We start from the raw sequence: 21,393 nt of genomic DNA, 5'->3' as shown, positions 1-21,393 counted from the left end.
TAAAAGATGGTGTTGCAAAAGTGCTGCACTCAATATGCCAGCAAATTTGGAAGACTCAGCATTGGCCACAGGATTGGGAAAGGTCAGTTTTCATTCCAGTCCCAAAAAAAGGGCAATGCCAAAGAATCTTCAAACTACCACACATTGCACTCATCTCACATGCTAGTAAAGTAATGCTCAAAATTCTCCAAGCCAGGCTTCAGCAATATGAACCGTGAACTTCCAGATGTTCAAGCTGGTTTTAGAAAAGGCAGAGGAATCAGAGATCAAATTGCCAACATCCACTGGATCATTGAAAAAGCAAGAGAGTTCCAGAAAAACATGTATTTCTGCTTTATTGACTATGCCAAAGCCTTTGACTATGTGGATCACAATAAACTGTGGAAAATTCTTAAAGAGATGGGAATACCAGACCACCTGACCTGCCTCTTGAGAAATGCAGGCCAAGAAGCAACAGTTAGAACTGGACATGGAACAACAGACTGGTTCCAAATCGGGAAAGGAATACGTCAAGTGTATTGTCACCCTGCTTGTTTAACTTCTATGCAGGGTACATCATGAGAATTGCTGGACTGGATAAAGCACAAGCTGGAATCAAGATTGCCCGGTGAAATATCAATAACCTCAGATATGCAGATAACACCACACTTATGGCAGAAAGTGAAGAACTAAAGAGCCTCTTGAGCCAGCCGTTCCTCCCACCGGTCACATCATGCCCTCTCTTCTTCCCATGTCCCCTCGCCGGCCCCGCCATGCTGTCTCTAGATTTTTTGGACGATGTGCGGTGGATGAACAAGCGGCAGCTCTATTATCAAGTCCTAAATTTTGGAATGATTGTCTCCTCAGCACTAATGATCTGGAAGGGGTTAATGGTCATAACTGGAAGCGAAAGTCCAGTTGTAGTGGTGCTCAGTGGCAGCATGGAACCTGCATTTCATAGAGGAGATCTTCTCTTTCTAACAAATTGAGTTGAAGATCCCATACAAGTGGGAGAAATTGTTGTTTTTAGGATAGAAGGAAGAGAGATTCCTATAGTTCACCAAGTCTTGAAGATTCATGAAAAGCAAAATGGACATATCAAGTTTTTAACCAAAGGAGATAATAATGCGGTTGATGATCGAGGCCTCTATAAACAAGGACAACACTGGCTAGAGAAAAAAGATGTCATGGGAAGAGCAAGGGGATTTGTTCCTTATATTGGGATTGTGACGATCCTCATGAATGACTATCCTAAATTTAAGTATGCTGTGCTCTTTTTGCTGGGTTTATTTGTGCTGGTCCATCATGAGTAAGAAGTCTGCCTTGCTGTCCTGAAAGATGCTGTACTCTCTGTTCCTGAATGTTGGGAGTAGCTGCCGATCTGCGGTTGGTGGAGTGGAGAGCACGTCGGCGCTTCCTGGCTGCGCTGGTTTGCATTCCTTTATGTTTCCACGCGAGTGCGTGTGGGCGGGTGTGCACACCGCTGCGTGCACTCGAGGGGACTTTCCGTCACAGATTTTCACATGTTGTCACTGTCACACTTCGCATTTTTGTACATCAGTGAATTTTTTATATTAAAAGGTTGAGCCAAAGCCCCCAGTGTTTGTATTTTGAAGCCAAGCTTCACTTCTAAAGTGCCTACAGAATTCTGTAAATGAAAAAAAATACAGCTCTGCCCGAGTTTGAAACTGCCATCCCTCCTTCTAATGGGAATGGCATATACTGAGGTGGTCGTAGTCTTTAACTTTTCAAAATTTTAAATAAAAGACTTTGCATATCAAAACCCCTTTAAAAAAAAAATAAAGAGCCTCTTGATGAAAGTGAGAGAAGAGAGTGAAAAAGTTGGCTTAAAACTCAACATTCAGAAAACTAAGGTCACGGCATCTGGTCCCATCACTTCATGGCAAATACATGGGGAAACAATGGAAACAGTGAGAGGCTCTATTTTATTGGGCTCCAAAATCAGTGCAGATGGTGACTGCAGCCATGAAATTAAAATATGCTTGTTCCTTGGAAGAAAAGTTATGACCAACCTAGACAGCATATTAAAAAATAGAGACATTACCTTGCCAGCAAAGGTCCATCTAGTCAAAGCTATGGTTTTTCCAGTGGTCATGTATGGATGTGAGAGTTGGACTGTGAAGAAGGCTGAGCACCAAAGAATTGATGCTTTTGAACTGTGGTGCTGGAGAAGACTCTTGAGAGTCCCTTGGACTGCAAGGAGATCCAACCAGTCTATCCTAAAGGAAGTGAGTCCTGAATATTCATTGGAAGGACTGATGCTGAAGCTGAAACTCCAATACTTTGGCCACCTTATGTGAAGAACGGACTCATTGGAAAAGACCCTGATGCTGGGAAAGATTGAAGGCGGGAAAAGAAGGGGACCACAGAGGATAAGACGGATGGATGGCATCACCAACTCAATGGACATGAGTTCGAGTAAGCTCCGAGACTTGGTGATGGACCAGGAAGCCTTGGGTGCTGCAGTCCATGGGGTCATAAAGAGTCGGACATGACTGAGCGACTGAACTGAACTGATCAGAGCCAATTTTTCACTACTGTGAGTGTTTATTTTTCTAGTTTCTTTTAGCTCTGGAATCATTGTTCTGAAAGTTGAGGATTCTTAATATGCTATTGGATAGCTGAGATTTTTACTGTTCATGTCCTAGCTTGCTAGTCTCTTTCTTTTTTACTATCACCTCCGGAGATGTAACTAATCTCCAGAGGTATGACAACCCTCTTTGTCCAGGCTGACCGTTGAAGAAAAATATCTTTAAACTCTTTCAAAAGCTCAGTTAAAACAGGTTGAGGTCATTCAGTAGAAACTTCACTTAAAAACTTAAGAGAGGAGAATGGCAGAAAAAAACAGAAAAGAAAATGTTCTTTGGCTAGGCCCTGAAATACTGGAGAGTGGTTTATTGAGTTAGGCAACACCACCCCCTAGAGGTCATTGTCCACCAACCTACTCACCAGTTGTTAGACTGTTGAGCCTGAATCAGTTCAGTTCATTTCAGTTCAGTCGCTGATTTGTGTCCGACTCTTTGAGACCCCATGAATTGCAGCACGCCAGGCCTCCCTCTGTCCATCACCAACTCCTGGAGTTCACTCAAACTCATGTCCATCGAGTTGGTGATGCCATCCAGCCATCTCATCCTCTGTCGTCCCCTTCTCCTCCTGCCCCCAAATCCCTCCCAGCATGAGTCTTTTCCAGTGAGTCAACTCTTTGCATGAGGTGGCCAAAGTACTGGAGTTTCAGCTTTAGCGTCAGTCCTTCCAAGGAACACCCAGGACTGATCTCCTTTAGAATGGACTGGTTGGATCTCCTTGCAGTCCAAGGGACTCTCAAGAGTCTTCTCCAACACCACAGTTCAAAAGCATCAATTCTTTGGTGCTCAGCCTTCTTCACAGTCCAACTCTCACATCCATACATGACCACAGGAAAAACCATAGCCTTGACTAGAAAGACCTTTGTTGGCAAAGCAATATCTCTGCTTTTTAATATGCTATCTAGGTTAGTCATAACTTGCCTTCCAAGGAGTAAGTGTCTTTTAATTTTAAGGCTGCAGTCACCATCTGCAGTGATTTTGGAGCCCCCCAAAAAGAAAGTCTGACACTTCACTGTTTCCCCGTCTATTTCCCATGAAGTGATGGGACCAGATGCCATGATCTTCGTTTTCTGAGTGTTGAGCTTTAAGCCAACTTTTTCACTCTCCACTTTCACTTTCATCAAGAGGCTTTTTAGTTCCTCTTCACTTTCTGCCATAAGGGTGGTGTCATCTGCATATCTGAGGTTATTGATATCTCTCCCGGCAATCTTGATTCCAGCTTGTGGTTCTTCCAGCCCAGCGTTTCTCATAATGTACTCTGCATATAAGTTAAATAAGCAGGGTGACAATATACAGCCTTGACATACTTCTTTTCCTATTTGGAACCAGTCTGTTGTTCCATGTCCAGTTCTAACTGTTGCTTCCTGACCTGCATATAGGTTTCTCAAGAGGCAGGTCAGGTGGTCTGGTATTCCCATCTCTTTCAGAATTTTCCACAGTTTCTTGTGATCCACACAGTCAAAGGCTTTGGCATAGTCAATAAAGCAGAAATAGATGTTTTTCTGGAACTCTCTTGCTTTTTCCATGATCCAGTGGATGTTGGCAATTTGATCTCTGGTTCCTCTGCCTTTTCTAAAACCAGCTTGAACATCAGGAAGTTCACGGTTCACGTATTTCTGAAGGCCTGGCTTGGAGAATTTTGAGCATTACTTTACTAGCATGTGAGATGAGTGCAGTTGTGCGGTAGTTTGAGCATTCTTTGGCATTGCCTTTCTTTGGAATTGGAATGAAAACTGACCTTTTCCAGTCCTGTGGCCACTGCTGAGTTTTCCAAAGTTGCTGGCATATTGAGTGCAGCACTTTCACAGCATCATCTTTCAGGATTTGAAATAGCTCAACCTCCACTAGCTTTGTTCGTAGTGATGCTGTCTAAGTCCCACTTGACTTCACATTCCAGGATGTCTGGCTGTAGGTTAGTATCACATCTTTGTGGTTTTGTGGGTCATTAAGACCTTATTTGTACAGTTCTTCTGTGTATTCTTGCCACCTCTTCTTAATATCTTCTGCTTCTGTTAGGTCCATACCATTTCTGTCTTTTATTTGTGCCCATCTTTGCATGAAATGTTCCCTTGGTATCTCTAATTTTCTTGAAAAGATCTCTAGTCTTTCCCATTCTGTTGTTTTCCTCTATTTCTTTGCATTGATCGCTGAAGAAGGCTTTCTTATCTCTTCTTGCTATTCTCTGGAACTCTGCATTCAGATGCTTATATCTTTCCTTTTCTCCTTTGCTTTTTGCTTCTCTTCTTTTCACAGCTATTTGTAAGGCCTCCCCACACAGCCATTTTGCTTTTTTTCATTTCTTTTCCATGGGGATGGTCTTGATCCCTGTCTCCTGTACAATGTCATGAACCTCCGTCCATAATTCATCAGGCACTCTTATCTATCAGATCTAGGCCCTTAAATCTATTTCTCACTTCCACTGTATAATCATAAGGGATTTGATTTAGGTCATACCTGAATGGTCTAGTGGTTTTCCCTACTTTCTTCAATTTAAGTCTGAATTTGGCAATAAGGAGTTCATGATCTGAGCCACAGTCAGCTCCTGGTCTTGTTTTTGCTGACTGTATAGAGCTTCTGCATCTTTGGCTGCAAAGAATATAATCAGTCTGATTTCGGTGTTGACCATCTGGTGATGTCCATGTGTAGAGTCTTCTCTTGTGTTGTTGGAAGAGGGTGTTTGCTATGACCAGTGCGTTCTCTTGGCAAAACTCTATTAGCCTTTGCCCTGCTTCATTTTGTATTCCAAGGCTGAATTTGCCTGTTACTCCAGGTGTTTCTTGACTTCCTACGTTTGCGTTCCAGTTCCCTATAATGAATAGGACATCTTTTTTGAATGGGAAAGGCTAAATAAGTAGGAAATGCCTGGCTGGTTGAAGCACAAGATGGACTCAAGGTTGCTGGGAGACATATCAATAACCTCAGATATGCAGCTGACACCAACCTTATGGTGGAAAGCAAAGAAGAACTAAAGAGCCTCTTAATGAAATTGAAAGAGGAGCGTGAAAAAGTTGGCTTAAAGCTCAACATTCAGAAAACTAAAATCATGGCATCTGGTCCCATCACTTCAGAGCAAACAGATGGGGAAACAAGGGAAACAGTGACAGACTATTTTCTTGGGCTCCAAAATCACTGCAGATGGTGACTGCAGCCATGAAATTAAAAGACGCTTGCTCCTTGGAAGAAAAGCTATGACTAAACCTAGACATTCTAAAAGGCTGCGACTTAGCGACTGAACAACAACAGCAACTAAGATGTTGAACATCTTTTCATGCTTATTGGTCACTTATATGTCTTCTTTGATGAAACGTCTGTTCAGATTCTTTGCTCCTTTTAAAATCGGTTATTTGTCTATTGTTGAGTTTGTGAGAAATGTTTGGTTTTCTTTTTTTTTTTTTTTTTTTTGGTTCGCAATGTGGCATGCAGGATCTCAGTTCTCTGACCAGGGATCAAACCTGCATACCCAGCATTGGAAGTGCAGAGTCTTCAAATATTTTTTTCCTCTCACTTTCTTGATGGTTTGTTTTAGCTCTTGCATCTAGGTTTAGACATCTGCTCTGAGTTAGTTTTTGTGTATGGTGTGAAATAGGGATCCAGACTCATTCTTTTGCAGGTTGATATCTAGCTATCCCATCACCATTTGCTGAAAAATATTTCTTTTCCCTATTGAATTGTCTTGGTCCATTTGTAAAATTAATTGGTCATAAATGTTATGTTATGATCAATAACATTTATGATCATAATCAATCATAAATGTTTATTTATGAACTCCCAATTCTGTTTCATTACTCTATATGTCTTTCCTTGTGTTAGTACCACAATATCTTGATTATTGTAGTCTGTAGTAAGGTTTTAAAAAAGATTTATTTATTAATGGCTGTGCTGGGTGTTCATTGCTACGCAGAGCTTACTCTAGTTGTGGTGAGGGGCTTCTCTCTAGTTGCAGTGTGTGGGCTTCTCACTGTGGTGGCTTTTCTTGTTGCAGAGCATGGGCTCTAGAGGGTACAGGCTTTAGTAGTTGTGGTGCATGGGTTTAGTTGTGCCGCAGTCTGTGGAATCTTCCTAGACCAGGGATTGAATGCATGTCCCCTATATTGGTAGGCAGATTCTTAACCACTGGTCTGCCAGGGAAGTCCATTGTTTAAATAATTCTTAATTTTATTTTCAAGTTGTTTATCGCTAATGTATATAAATACTTTTTTAATATATTGATCTTGTATCTTATAATCTTGTTGAACTCATTCATTAGTTCCAAAAGATGTTGTAGTGATTCCTTCAGATTTTCTATTTATAAGATCCTATCATCTGCAAGCAGAGTTTTTATTTCTTCCTTTCCAATATGGATGCCTTTTATTTATTTGTATTGCCAGTTGCCCTGGCTAACAGTACAATGTTGAATGGAAGTGGGAAAAATGGGCATCCTTATTTTGTTCCCAATTTTATGGGAAAAAGTTTCAGTGTTTTGCTATCTACTGTGATTTCAGCAGGTTTTTCACAGATGCACTTTATCAGATTGAGGAAGTACCATTCTATTTTCAGTTTGTCGATTGTTTTTATACTGAAAGGTGTTGGATTTTTGTTAAATGCATTGTCTGTATCTATTGAATTGATCATGTGGGTTTTGCCCTTTGTTCTTTTAATATAGTATTACATTAATAATTTTTTTGATGTTAAATCAACCTTGTATTCTTGGGATAAATTCTACTTGTTTATGGTGTAAATCCTCTTGATGTGTTGCTGGATTTCAGTGTGTTAGTACTTTGATGAGAATCTTTGCTTTTATGTTCATAAGGGATATTGATCTTTAGTTTTCTTTTTGTAATGTCTTTGTCTGATTTTAGCATCTGGGTAGTAACACCGGTCTCAGAATTAGTTGTGAAATATTCCCTCTGCTTCTAATTTTTGAAAGAGATTGTGTAGAATTCATATTAATTATTCTTCATATATTTGACAGAACTCACCAATGAAGCTTTCTGGGTGTATGGGAAGTTTTTTTTTTTCAAATTATTGCAGTCATTTTAGGTTTGTTTGATATTTTATCATGATTAAATTGAAGTTATACTTCTTAAATCTCTTACTTTATAGATCCCTTCTTTTGCTGTCTGTTTATATTTGCAATTTGTGGGGCAAAAAAGTTTTGAATGACTAACATTTAATGGCTCACATTCAAAAGTGACTATATTGCAAGATAATAGGCAGTTTGAGAGTGAAAGTAATTTCTATATATTTTTATATCTCTCTTGATGGACAGGGAGGACTGGCATGCTGCAATTCATGGGGTCACAAAGAGTCAGACACGACTGAGAGACTGAACTGAACTGAACTTAGCATATAAAGGATCAGGACTCTGTTTCTACAGAGAAACAAAATATATATTTTCTGAAGAAAAAAAAATAGAGAGAAATCTTTAGATGTTAAGAAAGAGACTCTATGGACTTTCCTGGTGGTCCAGTACATGGGAAGACTGCACTTCCAATGCAGGGGGCATGGGTTGGATCCCTGGTTGGGGATCTAAGATTCTACATGTTGCACAGTCAAAACATTTTTTTTTTTTTTTAAAGGAAAGAAATTGACTCTTGTGATTGTAGACGCTAAATCTGTAACATAACCTGAAAGATTGGAAATTCAGGTGAGAGTTGCTTTGAAGTGCTGAGTTTGAAATCTGCAGACCAGACCGCGAGGCTGGAAACTCAGTCAGGGTTTCTGTGTTGTACTCTACTTTATTAAGGTATAATAGACAAGTATGTTGCATTATTGAGTAAGAATTCCTTCATCAGAAACATCAGTCTTTGCTCCTAAGATCTTCAACTGATTGGATGAGGCTAGCCCACATTTTGGAGGGTAATTTGCTTTATTTTAAAGTCTGTTGATTATAAATATTACTCACAGCAACGTTCAGTCTATTTTTTGACCAGACAACTGGGTATTATAGCCTAGCCAAATTGACACATAAAATTAACCATCTCAATTACCAAGATGGATATTTAGGACAGAGGCTCCTACTGAAGTAGAAAGGTTAAAAAAAAAAAGAGAGAGAGAGAAGATAATGTTTAAGGTATTTGATTAGAACATTTAAAGACTTTATGAGAGTAAAAAATGTGTTTTTATTTTTTTCCATAATTTTATTTATTTATTTATGGCTCTGCTGAGTTTCTGTAGCCATGCAGGCTTTTCCTCTAGTGGTGACTCACAGGGGCTACTCTCTTGCTTCCGTATGCAGGTTTTTCATCGCAGTGGTTTTTCTTGTTGCAGAGCATGGGCTCTAGGGTACACAGACTTCAGTAGTTGCAGCATGTAGGCTCAGTAGTGGCAGCTCCCAGGCTCTGGAGGACAGGCTGAATAGTTGTGGCACACGAGCTTAGTTGCTTTGTGGCATGTGGGATCTTCCTGGATCAGGGATCAGATTCATGTCCCCTGCCTAGGCAGATGGATTCTTTACCATTGAGCCACCAAGGAAGCCCTTCCCAAAGTGTTTTTAATTAAAACATTCAATAGATGAACTAAGAGTAGAAATGGTCACTACTGAGAACTGAATTGGTTGTCTGGAAGATTGATTATAACACAAAACCAACCTACAAAGAAATGAGGGCATGATGAAAAAGAGCTTGGAGGGCAGATCTGCTAACCTGTGAATAGCAGAAATTCCAGCACAGAGAAAGATTAGATGGAGGGCAGTGTTGGTTAAAACAAACTGTCTTGGTGGGGAATCAGTATAATAATTTAGTTTTGGAAATTAATGAAAATATATTGGTCTAATTATAGTTGTTAGGAACATGATCATGAAAGTGCTTAAAAAGTATTATAGGACTTAAAATTTATAGGAGGAAAAAAATTAATAGAAATTAGACCGAGCCAGCAAAAGTGAGGGAATGGCAGAAAATAGAGAAATAAATAAATAAAATAAATAAATAGAGAAAACAACACCAAGGAATATAAATCGTAAACAGAAAATGTATGGAAGGAATAAAACCAACTGTATTTTTTCTAAATGCAAACAAAGCTGAATCCATTTATCAAAAGAAATGTTGAATTAAATAAAATCCAGCTTTATGTTGTTTACATAACTTCATCAAAAGCAAAGTGACAAGGAAAGGTGGAAAATGAGTACCTGAAAGATGCACGAGAAAATGGGGAGCTTGGTCACTGGAAACAGAGATGAAAGGTAGACATGTTTCACTCTTTTGTACCTTTTAATATTTGTACCTTGTATGCATAATAGTTTTTCAAAATTAACAAAATAATTAATAATTAATTTATTTATTAAATAAATAATTGATGATTGATAAAATTAATAAAACAAATAAATATAAAATAAAAAATATTCTGCCTGCCAATGCAGGAGATACAAGGGACTAGGATTTGGCTCTTGGGTTGGGACAATCCCCTGGAGTAGGGAATAGCAACCCACTCTAGTATTCTTGCCTAGAAAATTGCATGGATGGAGGGCTTCAGTCCATGGAGTAACAAAGAGTTGGATGCAACAGCAGGCGCGCACACATACACACACAGAGCTAGAGTAGCAACGTTATTGTCATACAAATGGAAATGAAGTTCAGAACACATTGAATGGAATAGATAGTGCTGTTATTTAAGGATCAAACCAGGGACAATTCAAGATATAATAACCATATACTTTTATGCATCTTATGAAATAGCAGTCAAGTATGTAAAAGAAAAACTACAACTACTCAGATAATTTGAATAAAATAGCACACACGGAGAGGATTTAAATGATTAAATCAATAAGCTCTTTTTATAGAAGTACATGTAAATAGGGAATATATACTTTGTTACGTCCTAAAACAAAAAATCAACCATGAATCCAGCCAGAAAGAAATTTTATAAATTCAGAAAGTTTCTAAACTTCGTGTGATCTCTGATGATAATTCAGGAAACTAGAAATTAACAATGAGAGATAACACTAGCAAAACCCACTTATCCATGAATATAAGAAACACTTTCCTAAATAGGTTTTAGATCAAGGAGGAAATAAAAACTCAAGTTATGAACTGTCCAGGAACTAATAAAGAAGAGAACATTTCATTCTAAAACCTATAGGATACAGCTCAAACTGTGTCAGAGTAAAATTTATAGGAAGACTGAGAATATTTTAATTGAGAATTCAACTTAGAAAATTAAAGAATAAAATAAAACAAAATGAATTAGGAGAGTATTAAATTGAAGTTAGTGCAAGAAAATGAAAAAAGGTGAATAAAAGTTTCTATCTATGAGTAAGAAGGGCTTTCCTGGTAGCTCAGCTGGCAAAGAATCTGCCTGCAATGCAGGAGACCCCGGTTCAATTCCTGGAGAAGGGATAGGCTACCCACTCCAGTATTCTTGGGCTTCCCTGGTGCCTCAGTCCATAAAGAATCTGCCTGCAGTGAGGGAGACCTGGGTTTGATCCCTGGGTTGGGAAGATCCCTTGGAGGAGGGCATGGCAACCCACTCCAAGATTCTTGCCTGGAGAATCCCATAGGCAGAGGAACCTGGTGGGCTACAGCAACTTAGCACACACATGAGTAAGAAATACATCTTTAAAAATGCGTAAGAAAATTAAAACTTCTAGTACAGGACATTTGTCACATTGAATTGTCATCAAAGCTTTATCACAGGCAGAGGGATACACGATGATATTTTGAAACTATCAGTCCTGGATAGTTAACTTTTTATCCCAAAACATGATAAACAGCCAGAATTGTCTGCAAAATGATTTATTGGGGCCAGTTAAGCAGGCAGAGGAGGTAGAACTGCTATGCAGAAGATATAAAGGGGAGCCCAGAATCTCATGGGAGAGCTGAGAGAAGCCAACGGAATGCAGGAACAGAGGAATTGTTCTTCTTGTCATTGTAATTGGGTTGAGACTGAACAGCAGGGCGGGATTGAGATGCATGGAATGTAGCAGGAAACTTTATCATCTTTGGGGTCATAACAGTCAGCACTCAACAATCACAAAGGCCTGGCTGACCCCTGGAGGCCAAAGCAACTCTGAGCTGGATGTGCAGGAGCAGACAGATGCCATGCTTAGGTGTTCCAGAGGATGATGACTGTGATAATGGAAGTGGCCAAGAAGAGCAGGTAGAGGCAGAAGAGCAGGGTGTCCATCACGTGGCTGAACTGCACCCACAGGCTGACCAAGTGCTGCTTTTGAGCCTTGTCTTCCTGCTGGGCCCTCGTGGACCCAGGGCACGCATTTAGCTCTGTTTCTCTGGGACCTGGCAACTTCCGCACCAACTCGATGGGCTCCTTCACACCTATGGAGAGACAGAAACTCAGCCATGGGCCACCAGGGTCAACTGGGGAATTGTGAGGGCAGGGAAGGAGGTAGGAGCAGAAAAGTGGAGGTGATAGAAGAGGAAGCCTGGGCAGTGCTGACTTCCCTCACCAGGCAGGTGGTCAAGGCCCGTGTTTCCCTTCTGGGGCACAGCGGGGCAGCATGTCCTTGGGCTGGTGCAGTGTAGAAGCAGGAAATGGAGCCAGCGAGGCATGGGTGGGGGCTGGGTGGTGGCCAGGTGCAGCAGGTAGGAGATGAAGATGGTCTCCAGCAGGCTGAGCACCATCAGGGACAGACACAGGGCAAAATAGACACCTGGAGGGAAGTGGGGCCTGCCTGAGGGCCAGAGGCACCAGCCAGGACTTTGTTCTTCTCTTCCAATCCCACCCTGGGAAGCACAGCCTCTTTTGCCCAGTATATCTCCCTTCCCTGAGCCAGTTCAGCCAGTCCCTCCCACCCTTCTCTTCTCAAGAGCTAGAGGGGGCATACTGATGAGGGGGGTGCCACTGGCAGGGAGTAAGTCATTCATCATGAGCAGGAAGACATTGTAGCCCAGCAGAAGAGTTATCTTGAATGGGGCACGGTTCTCGCTTCCTGCTGGCAGATAGAAGCTGAGGGCGTCAATGGTGACCAGAAAGCTACTCGGCACCAGGAGATTCATAATGTAGAGTTTGGGTCTGCGCCTGATGGCCACCTAGTGAGAAGGAGAGGAAGGGAAGTGAATATGGGATTCAGAGGCTGCTTGGAATAGTAGTGACTGTTTTTGTCTCTGCCTTCCTCATTGGTCTCTTATCACTCTGGTATCTGGAGCTGTGCAGGCAGCTTCATAATTTGGTGTAGAACTTGCCAAGGGAGAGTTAGATTAGAGCCATGAGCTTTAGGAGGAGTATGTGGCTAGGCAGCAAGAAGAGAGGGTTCTGGTCTCTGGCAGAAGTGGTAAAACTGAGAAGCCCTGAAACTTGGGAGATATCCATTTGGTGGAGATTGTAGGCAGCAAGCAAGAAGGAAGGAAAAAGCAAAGGCCTCTGAACTCACATAGAAGATGATCTGATCATACAGGTTGGTGCCCACAGACTTCTTTGGGGTGGCCTTGCTGATGCCCAGGAGCTGCCATTCTCCATGGGTCTGAATGATGTTCTGGGATGTGTCTACTATTTCCCACACTTCTTTCTCCATGCCCAGTGATATGTACTCCACTGAAAGGAAGAGCCAAATAATTTTCCAAAGATAGTCTCCTGTTGACTCAACTGAACTCTTTTCCCATCTTTTCATTCAACAATTTTTAAAAGTTCTTTATAAAAAATATTTATTAATTAATTTGGCTACATTGGGTCCTAGTTGTGGCATGTGGGCTTAGTTTCTCCAGGGCATGTGGGATCTTAGTTCCCCAACCAGGAATTGAACCCATGTCCCCTACATTGGCAGACAGATTCTTAACCACTGAACCACCAAGGAAGTCCCTCAACAAATATTTTTGAGTGCCTGCCATATGTCAGGAAATTTGCTAGGAGCTGGGGATGGAAATGCACAATATTTTCCTAACTCCCTAGGAAATATTTTATGGAAAATATTTAAGCATCCAAACAGACTTAATCTTTGCTGCCCTTGGTCACTGTGCATGCTAAGTCACTTCAGTTATGTCCTACTCTTTGCGACCCTATGGACTGTAGCCTGCTAGGCTCCTCTGCCCATGAGATTCTCCAGGCAAGAATACTGGAGTGGGCTGCCATGCACTTCTCTAGGGGATCTTCCTGGCCCAGGGATAGAACTTGTGTCTCCTGTAGCTCCTGCATTGCAGGCAGATTCTTTACTGCTGAGCCACCAGGGAAACCCATTTGTCACCATTTATTCATAATTTTTTTATACATTATTTTTTGTTGTTTTATTGGTTGCTTTTATTCACTCTATCCCTAAGACTCCACTTCAGCTCACCTGTGTAGAGAAATGAGCTGAAGGTGAGGGTGCAGTTCTGCTGGTCAAAGGGGAAGTAGAAGATGTTTAGGTTACAGATGCTCACCACCTTCATGGGTTTCTTATACCTGATGCGACCTTCATTACTTATGAATGCCTTGAGGCCTTTTGGGGTCTTATCCACATCCATGCTGTAAGAGAAATGAGGTGGGAGGCAGGAGCAATGTTTTTTCTTCTTACCCATCTGCTCCTTTGTCAGCCATGCAAGACCACTTATAGTGGCCTTTGGTAGATTGTGCACCATTGTTGCCAGAAGGCAGGGCTTCCCCAGCCCTTAATACGCACAGTTCCGTGATGAAAATGTCTGGGAGCCACAGGTTCTTGGTTGCCACACTGATCTTTGAGATGCCATCACACTCCTCTGGGTTCCAACTGATAAATGGGTTGTCCCAGACCTAGAGCCCAGATGGAGGAGAGGTTGAAAGCCTGATAGGAATCAGGGTTATTTTCTCTGCCTTTTAAATTTTTCTTTAAAAAAGAAGTGTTATAAAGTATTTCAAACACATAGAAAAGTATATAAAATAATGTAACAAACATCAGTGTATCTAACACCCAACTCTATGGAGTCAGTATTCTGATAAATATATTTTGGCTTTTTTAAAGAAATAATTGCAGATAGAATTGAAGCTCCTTATGTCCATTTCTTCATAAACTTTGATCCCTCTGCTTTCTCACTTCCATGGGAAATTACTGGTGATCAGAGAAATCCTGTCCTTTCTGCAGAAAGGTTGAGATTCAGAGTTGAAAGGTCAGTGGCTCAGCCTCTCTGAGATAGAATTGCCTTCCTGTGAAGTAAGGGCGGGGGTAGTGGGATTGAATGAAGTTAGGCATGTGAAAGGATTTTGTGGAGTGTAATGCTGTTTTTAGGTATTACGTATTAGTCTCCAGGGTGGTTTTACCTGTCTTCTAGGCCCCTTTGATCAGTTTCTACTGCAAGGACACCTTGAACAAGTCCTTGGGTTCTATGAAGCCAAGAGACTTGGTGGTCTTCCTCTCCTTGGAAGGTGCAAGGCACCATCCTTTCTTGTCTCTGGGTTGACCTTTCCAGATTCTCCTTTCCAAAGCTGGTGACCTTCTCTGGAAACTTTATTCAAGGATTATCCAATTCTGAGGCCTGGGGGACTTGTCTATTCTCAGGGCATTTACAATGTCAGCAGCTGCAGTTTGTGGAACCACAGCCAGAACATGTACATTAAATAAAAATTTATACTAGACCAGCACTTCTCATACCTCACTGTGCATATGAAATATCTGGGGACTGTGTTGAAATGCAGATTCTGATTCAGTAGGTAGGGTGACTAATTCATCCTGGTTTGCTGGAGACTTGGATTTAGCAAAATTACATTTTCTGAGAATTCCTCAGTCTTGGACCTGCTGGGATTGTTAGTCTCACTAGGAGAGGTCCTAGATCAAGTGCATTTCTAAGCTTCCAGGTGGTGCAATCAGCCAGTGCTCCCCATCTGGGAACCACACTTTGAGAGCAAAATTAGGTGATCATGACTATTCTACTCCTCTCGCCTTCCCTTCAGCCAATCTTTTCAAGTTGGAAATTGAAGTCATTTACTTTCATTTTCCCCCTCATTTTCTAATTAAAGAACTTAAGGTAGAAATTTTCCATAAAATTTTCCAAAGTTATATTGGATTGGCTGTAACATCTTACAGAAAAATGTGAATGAACTTTATGGCCGACCCAATACTTTGGCTACATTTATTAGACTTTCATATGTAATCCTCTTCATTCTAATTTCTACTTAGTTGTTTATTTTCTTTTTAGTCAAACATATTTTAGAAATTTAATTTTAAATTCCTAACAAATAAGATTTTGGGGAAGGGGGCTACTCTTTGTATTTTGTATTATAGTCAGAGATTGTGGTCTAGATAACTTTTGCTTTCCTTCTTGGTGGCCAAAAATATGGTCAGTTTAGGGGAATATTCCATTTGTGTCAAAAAGATTATGCATGATCATTGTACAAAGGTTGATATGTTTATTAAATCAAGTTTCTTAAAAATCACTATATGTTTATTCTTTTTTGACTTGATTTTTGAAAGCAATTTATTGATGCCTTTCACCATACTTGTAGATTTTTAAACTTCTCTGTCATATGTTTCAATGTAATGTTTTGGGGTACATAAACTGTCATAATCTTTGTTTAAAATCCATTCTGACTGTAAATGTAGGGAGAGAATAAACAGTGTTGGTCTTACCATTTCCAGCCACAGAAATGATGACAAGAGCTGTAACTGTTCATCCTGTCAAAAGAATTTCCTGTTTCCAGCATGTTGGTGGTACAAAGTCTGTGCATCCCAACCGTTGCTCATTTTTGTTTATCAAGCCCCAAGGTGTGTAAAAGCTGTGCTGTGGTCAAATCCAACATTACTGGTCAAGGACAGAATCTTGATCAAAACATGTGTTAGACCATGGGCAGAAGCGTTCATGGCAGGACTGGATTAGAGTAGTGCTTCTCAACCCTGGCTCTATCTTTGAATTACTTGAGAAGTTTAAAAAATTCTGATGCCCGTGTTCCATCTAGTCAGAACTTCTGAAGGGGAGCTTGGACATTGGTGTACAGCCAGGGAAGAGAGTCAGTGGGTGACAAGATCTTCTGTGTATGATTATACATCATCCTGCTGAACTGGATAGAACTTCTTTGGGATCCCCACAGGGCACATGCTTATAGCAGTGATGGAGGAAGCTTCGGTGTGTGGTTAAGGGTTTGGGGGGTTGCCTTGCTGAGAGTGGGGAAAAGGTTAAGGATACTAAGGAGGGCCAGAGAGTCAGTACTCACAACATTTAGGATGGCAGACACAGTGAAGGAGATGTTGACTATGGTGGGAATGCTGAAGTTGATGACTGGACGGAAGGCCTTTCTCTCAAACACTGAATCCAGAGCGGTGGTGTACATCCCGTTCTGGCCAAACCCTGTGCAGTTGATGGTGAAAGTACTGCCTCTTCCTGTAGTCAACATAGAATGTGTGAGAATTAGGGGAGAACACTTATGTTCCCTATATGAGAGGGTCCCAGGTCAGGAGCTTGGGGGTAACCTGTGATATTAATGAGATAGTGAAGTTGCTCTGTTGTGTCCGACTCTTTGCAACCCCATGGACTGTAGCCTACATGGGATTATCCAGGCAAGAATACTGGAGTGCGTTGCCATTTCCTTCTCCAGGAGATCTTCCCAACCCTGTGATTGAACCAGGGTTTCCCGCATTGTAGGCAGATGCTTTACCATCTGAGCCACCAGGGAAGTCAATATTAGTGATACCTAACATTTATTGAGCACTGAGACATAGTTCAAGCCCCTTAAATGGATTACCTTATTTAATCCTTCCAAGCCCCTATCAGGTAGAAACTATTTTTATCCTCATATAATAAATGAATTAACTGAGTTTCAATAAGAGGAAGTAAATTTCTGGTCAAACAGATCATAAGAGGCAGAAACTGGACTTGATGTAAGCCCAGGTTTGTCTAATACTGCTGTACCATATACCCCCAGGAATGAGATGGAGAATAGGGGAAAAGGATCACCATGATCCAGGTGCCAGGCACTTCCTACAAGGTGAGGAAAGAAGGGTTGGGCTGGAAGGCAAATGATAGAAACTAATGTGGTGAGCTGAATTAGGGCTCTGGGCTCCTTGCTAAGGTTTCTTTCTCCATGCAAAGCATGCCCAAATCTTTATGCAAACACTGAGCCATGGGGCAGCAGTAGCCATCAGAGAGAATTACATTCCCAGGGCCCCAAAGAGAACATATCTGTTTCACCTTAACCACCCCAACCTTCCTTCTCCCTATTTGCCCCTCAACTCTATATCAGCCTTCTAATTTGAGCTTTTGAGGTCTTGCCTTCCCCTTTCTTCTGACTAGTAGATTCTAATTTTCTACTAAAGCAAATTTATTAGAGAAGTAGAAACCTGGAATGAGAAATAAAGACGGTTGGTGACCTCTGTGATGAGAACATCAAGCCTTATCTTTTCCCAGAGTGACAGTGCTCTCCAGGCAAATCCTTGGATCATTCTGTGAGCAATGAATATTCATTTGTCAATCACTGTGCGTGGCCAAAGGACATTTATCATGTTTTTTACTGCCTAGACTAGGTGTACAATTTGTGTTTCTTCTCTGCACTGGCCTCTAAAGCACCTCTTGTTCAGTCCTCTCCTCATTGAATCCTCTCAAGCCCCTATCAGTTAGAAACTATATTTTTGTCTTCCTACACCTCCCCTTTATCCAAAAGTCACATGACAACCTAAAGGGATAAAGTGCCATTTATTGGCACCTATCAAATGCCAGGCACTGTGTGGTCTTTCTCATTGAATCCTCACAATGCTTCAAGGTGGTCCTATTTTACAGATGAGGAAATGGGAGCTCTGAGAAGTCAAGCAGTTTGCCCAAGGTTACACAGGTAGCCAACTGAGGGACCAAGATTCAAACCCAGACCTTCTAGTGCTAAATCCCATGTTCTTTCCAGTATACCATGTTAACTCCAGTATACCAGTAAAGCACACTGTAGCTTTACTCTCCACCTGCTGCTCTCTGATATCTTACCTAACCTAGGGCACTTGGATGCAGTAACTATGGGGAAGTTATAGCTGAAAGTGGGCCCTTTGCTGCAATGGAGTAGGCTTCAGAGCTATAGAGAGAAAGAATTACACCTGTGCATAGAAAGGTGGATAGTCATGGAGGCTAAATGGTAGAGAAAACAACTGGTGATGATTCATGAAAAAAAAAGTAGAAGAGTCCTTATGTTGCATGTCAACAGAAGGGGATCTTCTATCTTTCAGAGGAGAGCCTATTTGGATATTATGGTAACATAGTTATGAAATAATTATGCTCATCTTAAATAATTTCTAGAAGTTGGAAATTTGAAAGCACATCTTAGGTGTTCTCCCAGAGAGGGTCCTTGCTTCTTTTCCTGTGTTGCCCATTTCTTACCTGGAAGCAGAAGACTGAGAACAATATAGAAGGAGAGTCTCTCCCTGTGGAACCAGCTTCTGTCCATCTTCTTTGTCTAAATTCTCCTATGAGCCTGTACCAGGACCCAAGAATTCCCAGACTAAAAGAGCACAGGCCACACCTAGAGTCTTAAGTTTGAATACTGATAGGATTAGCTGACCACTGACATTTGTAACCTCCCTGGAAACAGAGTTCCGGTTGTCTTGTCATTGCCCTTGCTTGAGGTTTAAGGCTTCTCTCTCAGATGTTTCACTACAACATGTGTAGTTGTGGATTATCTGATATTTACTATCTTCAGATATTGGTGTGATCTCTCAGTCTGTAGATTCATCTCTTTAATTCTGGAAAGTTCTCAGTTATTAAAAAACATTGTATTTTTTCTATTCTCTCTTATTAGACATATGTTGGATAATTCCTTCTATCTCATTATGCCTCTTAACCTCTTGTATTAGTTTCCTATAGTTTTTGTGACAAATCACAAACTTACTGGCTTAAAAAAAACCTCTATTTGTTATTTTACAGTTCTGTAAACCAGAAGTCTGAAATTTGTCTCACTGGGCTAAAATCAGTGTTTTGGTGTGACAGCATTCTTTCTGGAGGCTACAGAAGCAAATCCATTTTCTTGTCTTTTCCAGGTTTTAGAGGCTGCCTGCATTCTTGGTTTAGGGTCCTATTTCTCTGCCTTTAGAACCAGCAACACTGAGTCACTTCTCTCATTCTAATGCTTTTCTACTTATGTGAAACTTTGTGAATACAGTGTGTCCACCTGGATAATCCAAGCTAATTTTCTCATGCCATGGTCAGTTGATTAGCAACCATAATTCCATCTGCAACCTTAACTCCCCCTTTTCCATGTGACCTAAACATATTGGTAAATTTTAGAGATTGAGATATGGACATCTCTTGTTGTTCAATTGCTCAGTCATGTCCGACTCTTTGTGACCCCATTGACTGAAGCATGCCAGGCTTCCCTGTCCTTCACTATCTCCTGGAGTTTGCTCAGATTCATATCCATTGAGTTGATAATGCCATCCAGCCATCTCATCCTCTGCCACCCTCTTCTCCTCCTGCCTTCAATCTTTCCCAGCATCAGGGTCTTTTCCAATAAGTCGGCTCTTTGTATCACATGGCCAAAGTATTGGAACTTTAGCTTCAGCATCAGTCAGGATTGATTTCCTTTAGGATTGACTGGTTGGATCTCCTTGCAGTCCAAGGGACTCTTAAGAGTCTTCTCCATCACCACAATTTGAAAGCATCAATTCTTCAGTGCTCAGCCTTCTTTATGGTCCAACTCTCACATCCATATATGAGTATTAGAAAAACCATAGTTTTGACTAGATGGACCTTTGTTGGCAAAGTGATGTCTCTGCTTCTTAATATGTTGTCTAAGTTTGTCATATCTTTCCTTCCAAGGAGCAAGCGTCTTTTAATTTCATGGCTGCAGCCATCATTTGTAGTGATTTTGGAGCCCAATAAAATGAAATCTGTCACTGTTTCCACTTTTTCCCCATGTATTTGCCATGAAATGATGGGACCAGATGTCATGATCTTAATTTTTTGAATGTTGAGTTTTAAGCCAGCTTTTTCACTCTCATCTTTCACCTTCATCAAGGGGCTCTTTAGTTCCTTTTTCCTTTCTGCCATAAGGGTGGTATCATCTGCATATCTGAGGTTATTGATATTTCTCCCAGCGATCTTGATTCCAGCTTGTGATTCATCTAGCCTGGCATTTCACATGATATACTCTGCATATAAGTTAAATAAACAGGGTGACAATATACAGCCTTGATGTACTCCTTTCCCGATATTGAAACAGTCTGTTGTTCCATGTCTGGTTCTAACTGTTGCTTCTTGACCTGCATACAGTTTTCTCAGGAGGCAGGTAAGGTGGTCTGATATTCTAGGGGACCACTATTCTGCCTACCATATGTCTCTTTCATATTTTTCACCTGTTTATCTGTGTCCCTAGTGATTTCCCCAGTGTTAGCTTCTGGGTAACAAATTCTCTTCTCAGCTGTGTATATAATGTATACCCTCTGACCAAATAGCCCTAAACCAAACACTCATAGTCATGTAATCAAAATTTAAAACTGTTCTGATTTCTCTGAGATGCCAACTTCGACATTGACTTTAAGCTTTCTTCATATGCATGTGACCTTACAGCTTCCTAGCTAAATCAGCTACAGTAAGTCCCCTCCATATACACCTTCAAGTTGTGAACTTTTAAAGATATGAGCATGCCACTGGATGCCAGCTCTTACACTGTACAACTTTCCAAGATACTGTACTGTATGATTTTAAATGTCTTCTTTGTGTCTGTATTTTAATGTATTGTTTGTGTATTATGACTATGTATTATTTGTGTGAGAAGTATTATAGGCCTATTATAGGATCGTACTATATAGCCAATTGTGTTAGTTGGGTACCTCAGTTAACTCTGTTGGACTTAACAAATTGGGCACTCTCGGAAAGGAATTCATTCTTAGTGTATAAACACTGCAAACTTATGCAGTGACAAAGAATGTAAGTTTCTAGTAACCAATCACAATAGAAAATAGTGTACTTACTCGTTCACGCTTTACAAACTGAGTCGCAACCACTGAGGGTCAAGCTTCCTGACC

General features: G+C 40.9%; 2 protein-coding genes across 2 annotated transcripts; one reads left to right on the top strand and one right to left on the bottom strand.

Moving 5' to 3' along the window:
• Positions 1-711: 711 nt before the first annotated feature.
• Positions 712-1,758, top strand: LOC120871925 (signal peptidase complex catalytic subunit SEC11A-like). The gene is given in 1 exon segment (XM_040251956.1): positions 712-1,758. A coding segment is annotated over 1 exon segment (540 nt). The 5' UTR covers positions 712-752; the 3' UTR covers positions 1,293-1,758.
• Positions 1,759-11,284: 9,526 nt separating this feature from the next.
• Positions 11,285-18,818, bottom strand: LOC120871916 (5-hydroxytryptamine receptor 3E-like). The gene is made up of 9 exons (XM_040251945.1): positions 18,752-18,818; positions 16,611-16,777; positions 16,030-16,074; positions 14,110-14,219; positions 13,786-13,955; positions 12,889-13,049; positions 12,343-12,547; positions 11,941-12,168; positions 11,285-11,833 (listed from the first exon to the last, which is right to left on the bottom strand). Exons 1-9 carry the CDS (start codon positions 18,816-18,818, stop codon positions 11,604-11,606), a joined length of 1,383 nt encoding a protein of 460 aa, XP_040107879.1. The 3' UTR covers positions 11,285-11,603.
• Between the last annotated feature and the right edge of the window lie 2,575 nt (positions 18,819-21,393).

This window comes from Oryx dammah, unplaced genomic scaffold (genome assembly GCF_014754425.2).
Source record: "Oryx dammah isolate SB20612 unplaced genomic scaffold, SCBI_Odam_1.1 HiC_scaffold_2, whole genome shotgun sequence".
In the NCBI taxonomy this organism is placed as follows: Eukaryota; Metazoa; Chordata; class Mammalia; order Artiodactyla; family Bovidae; genus Oryx; species Oryx dammah.
This window is presented reverse-complemented; position numbering and strand designations above follow the sequence as displayed.

Coding starts and splice junctions, on each gene's coding strand:
- LOC120871916 (XM_040251945.1), bottom strand. CDS start 18,818: ATGGACAGAAGCTGGTTCCACAGGGAGAGACTCTCCTTCTATATTGTT. Junction 14,220..16,029: donor CATTTCTGTGGCTGGAAATG/GTAAGACCAACA, acceptor TCTGGGCTCTAG/GTCTGGGACAACCCATTTAT. Junction 11,834..11,940: donor GGGAAGTCAGCACTGCCCAG/GCTTCCTCTTCT, acceptor GTCTCTCCATAG/GTGTGAAGGAGCCCATCGAG.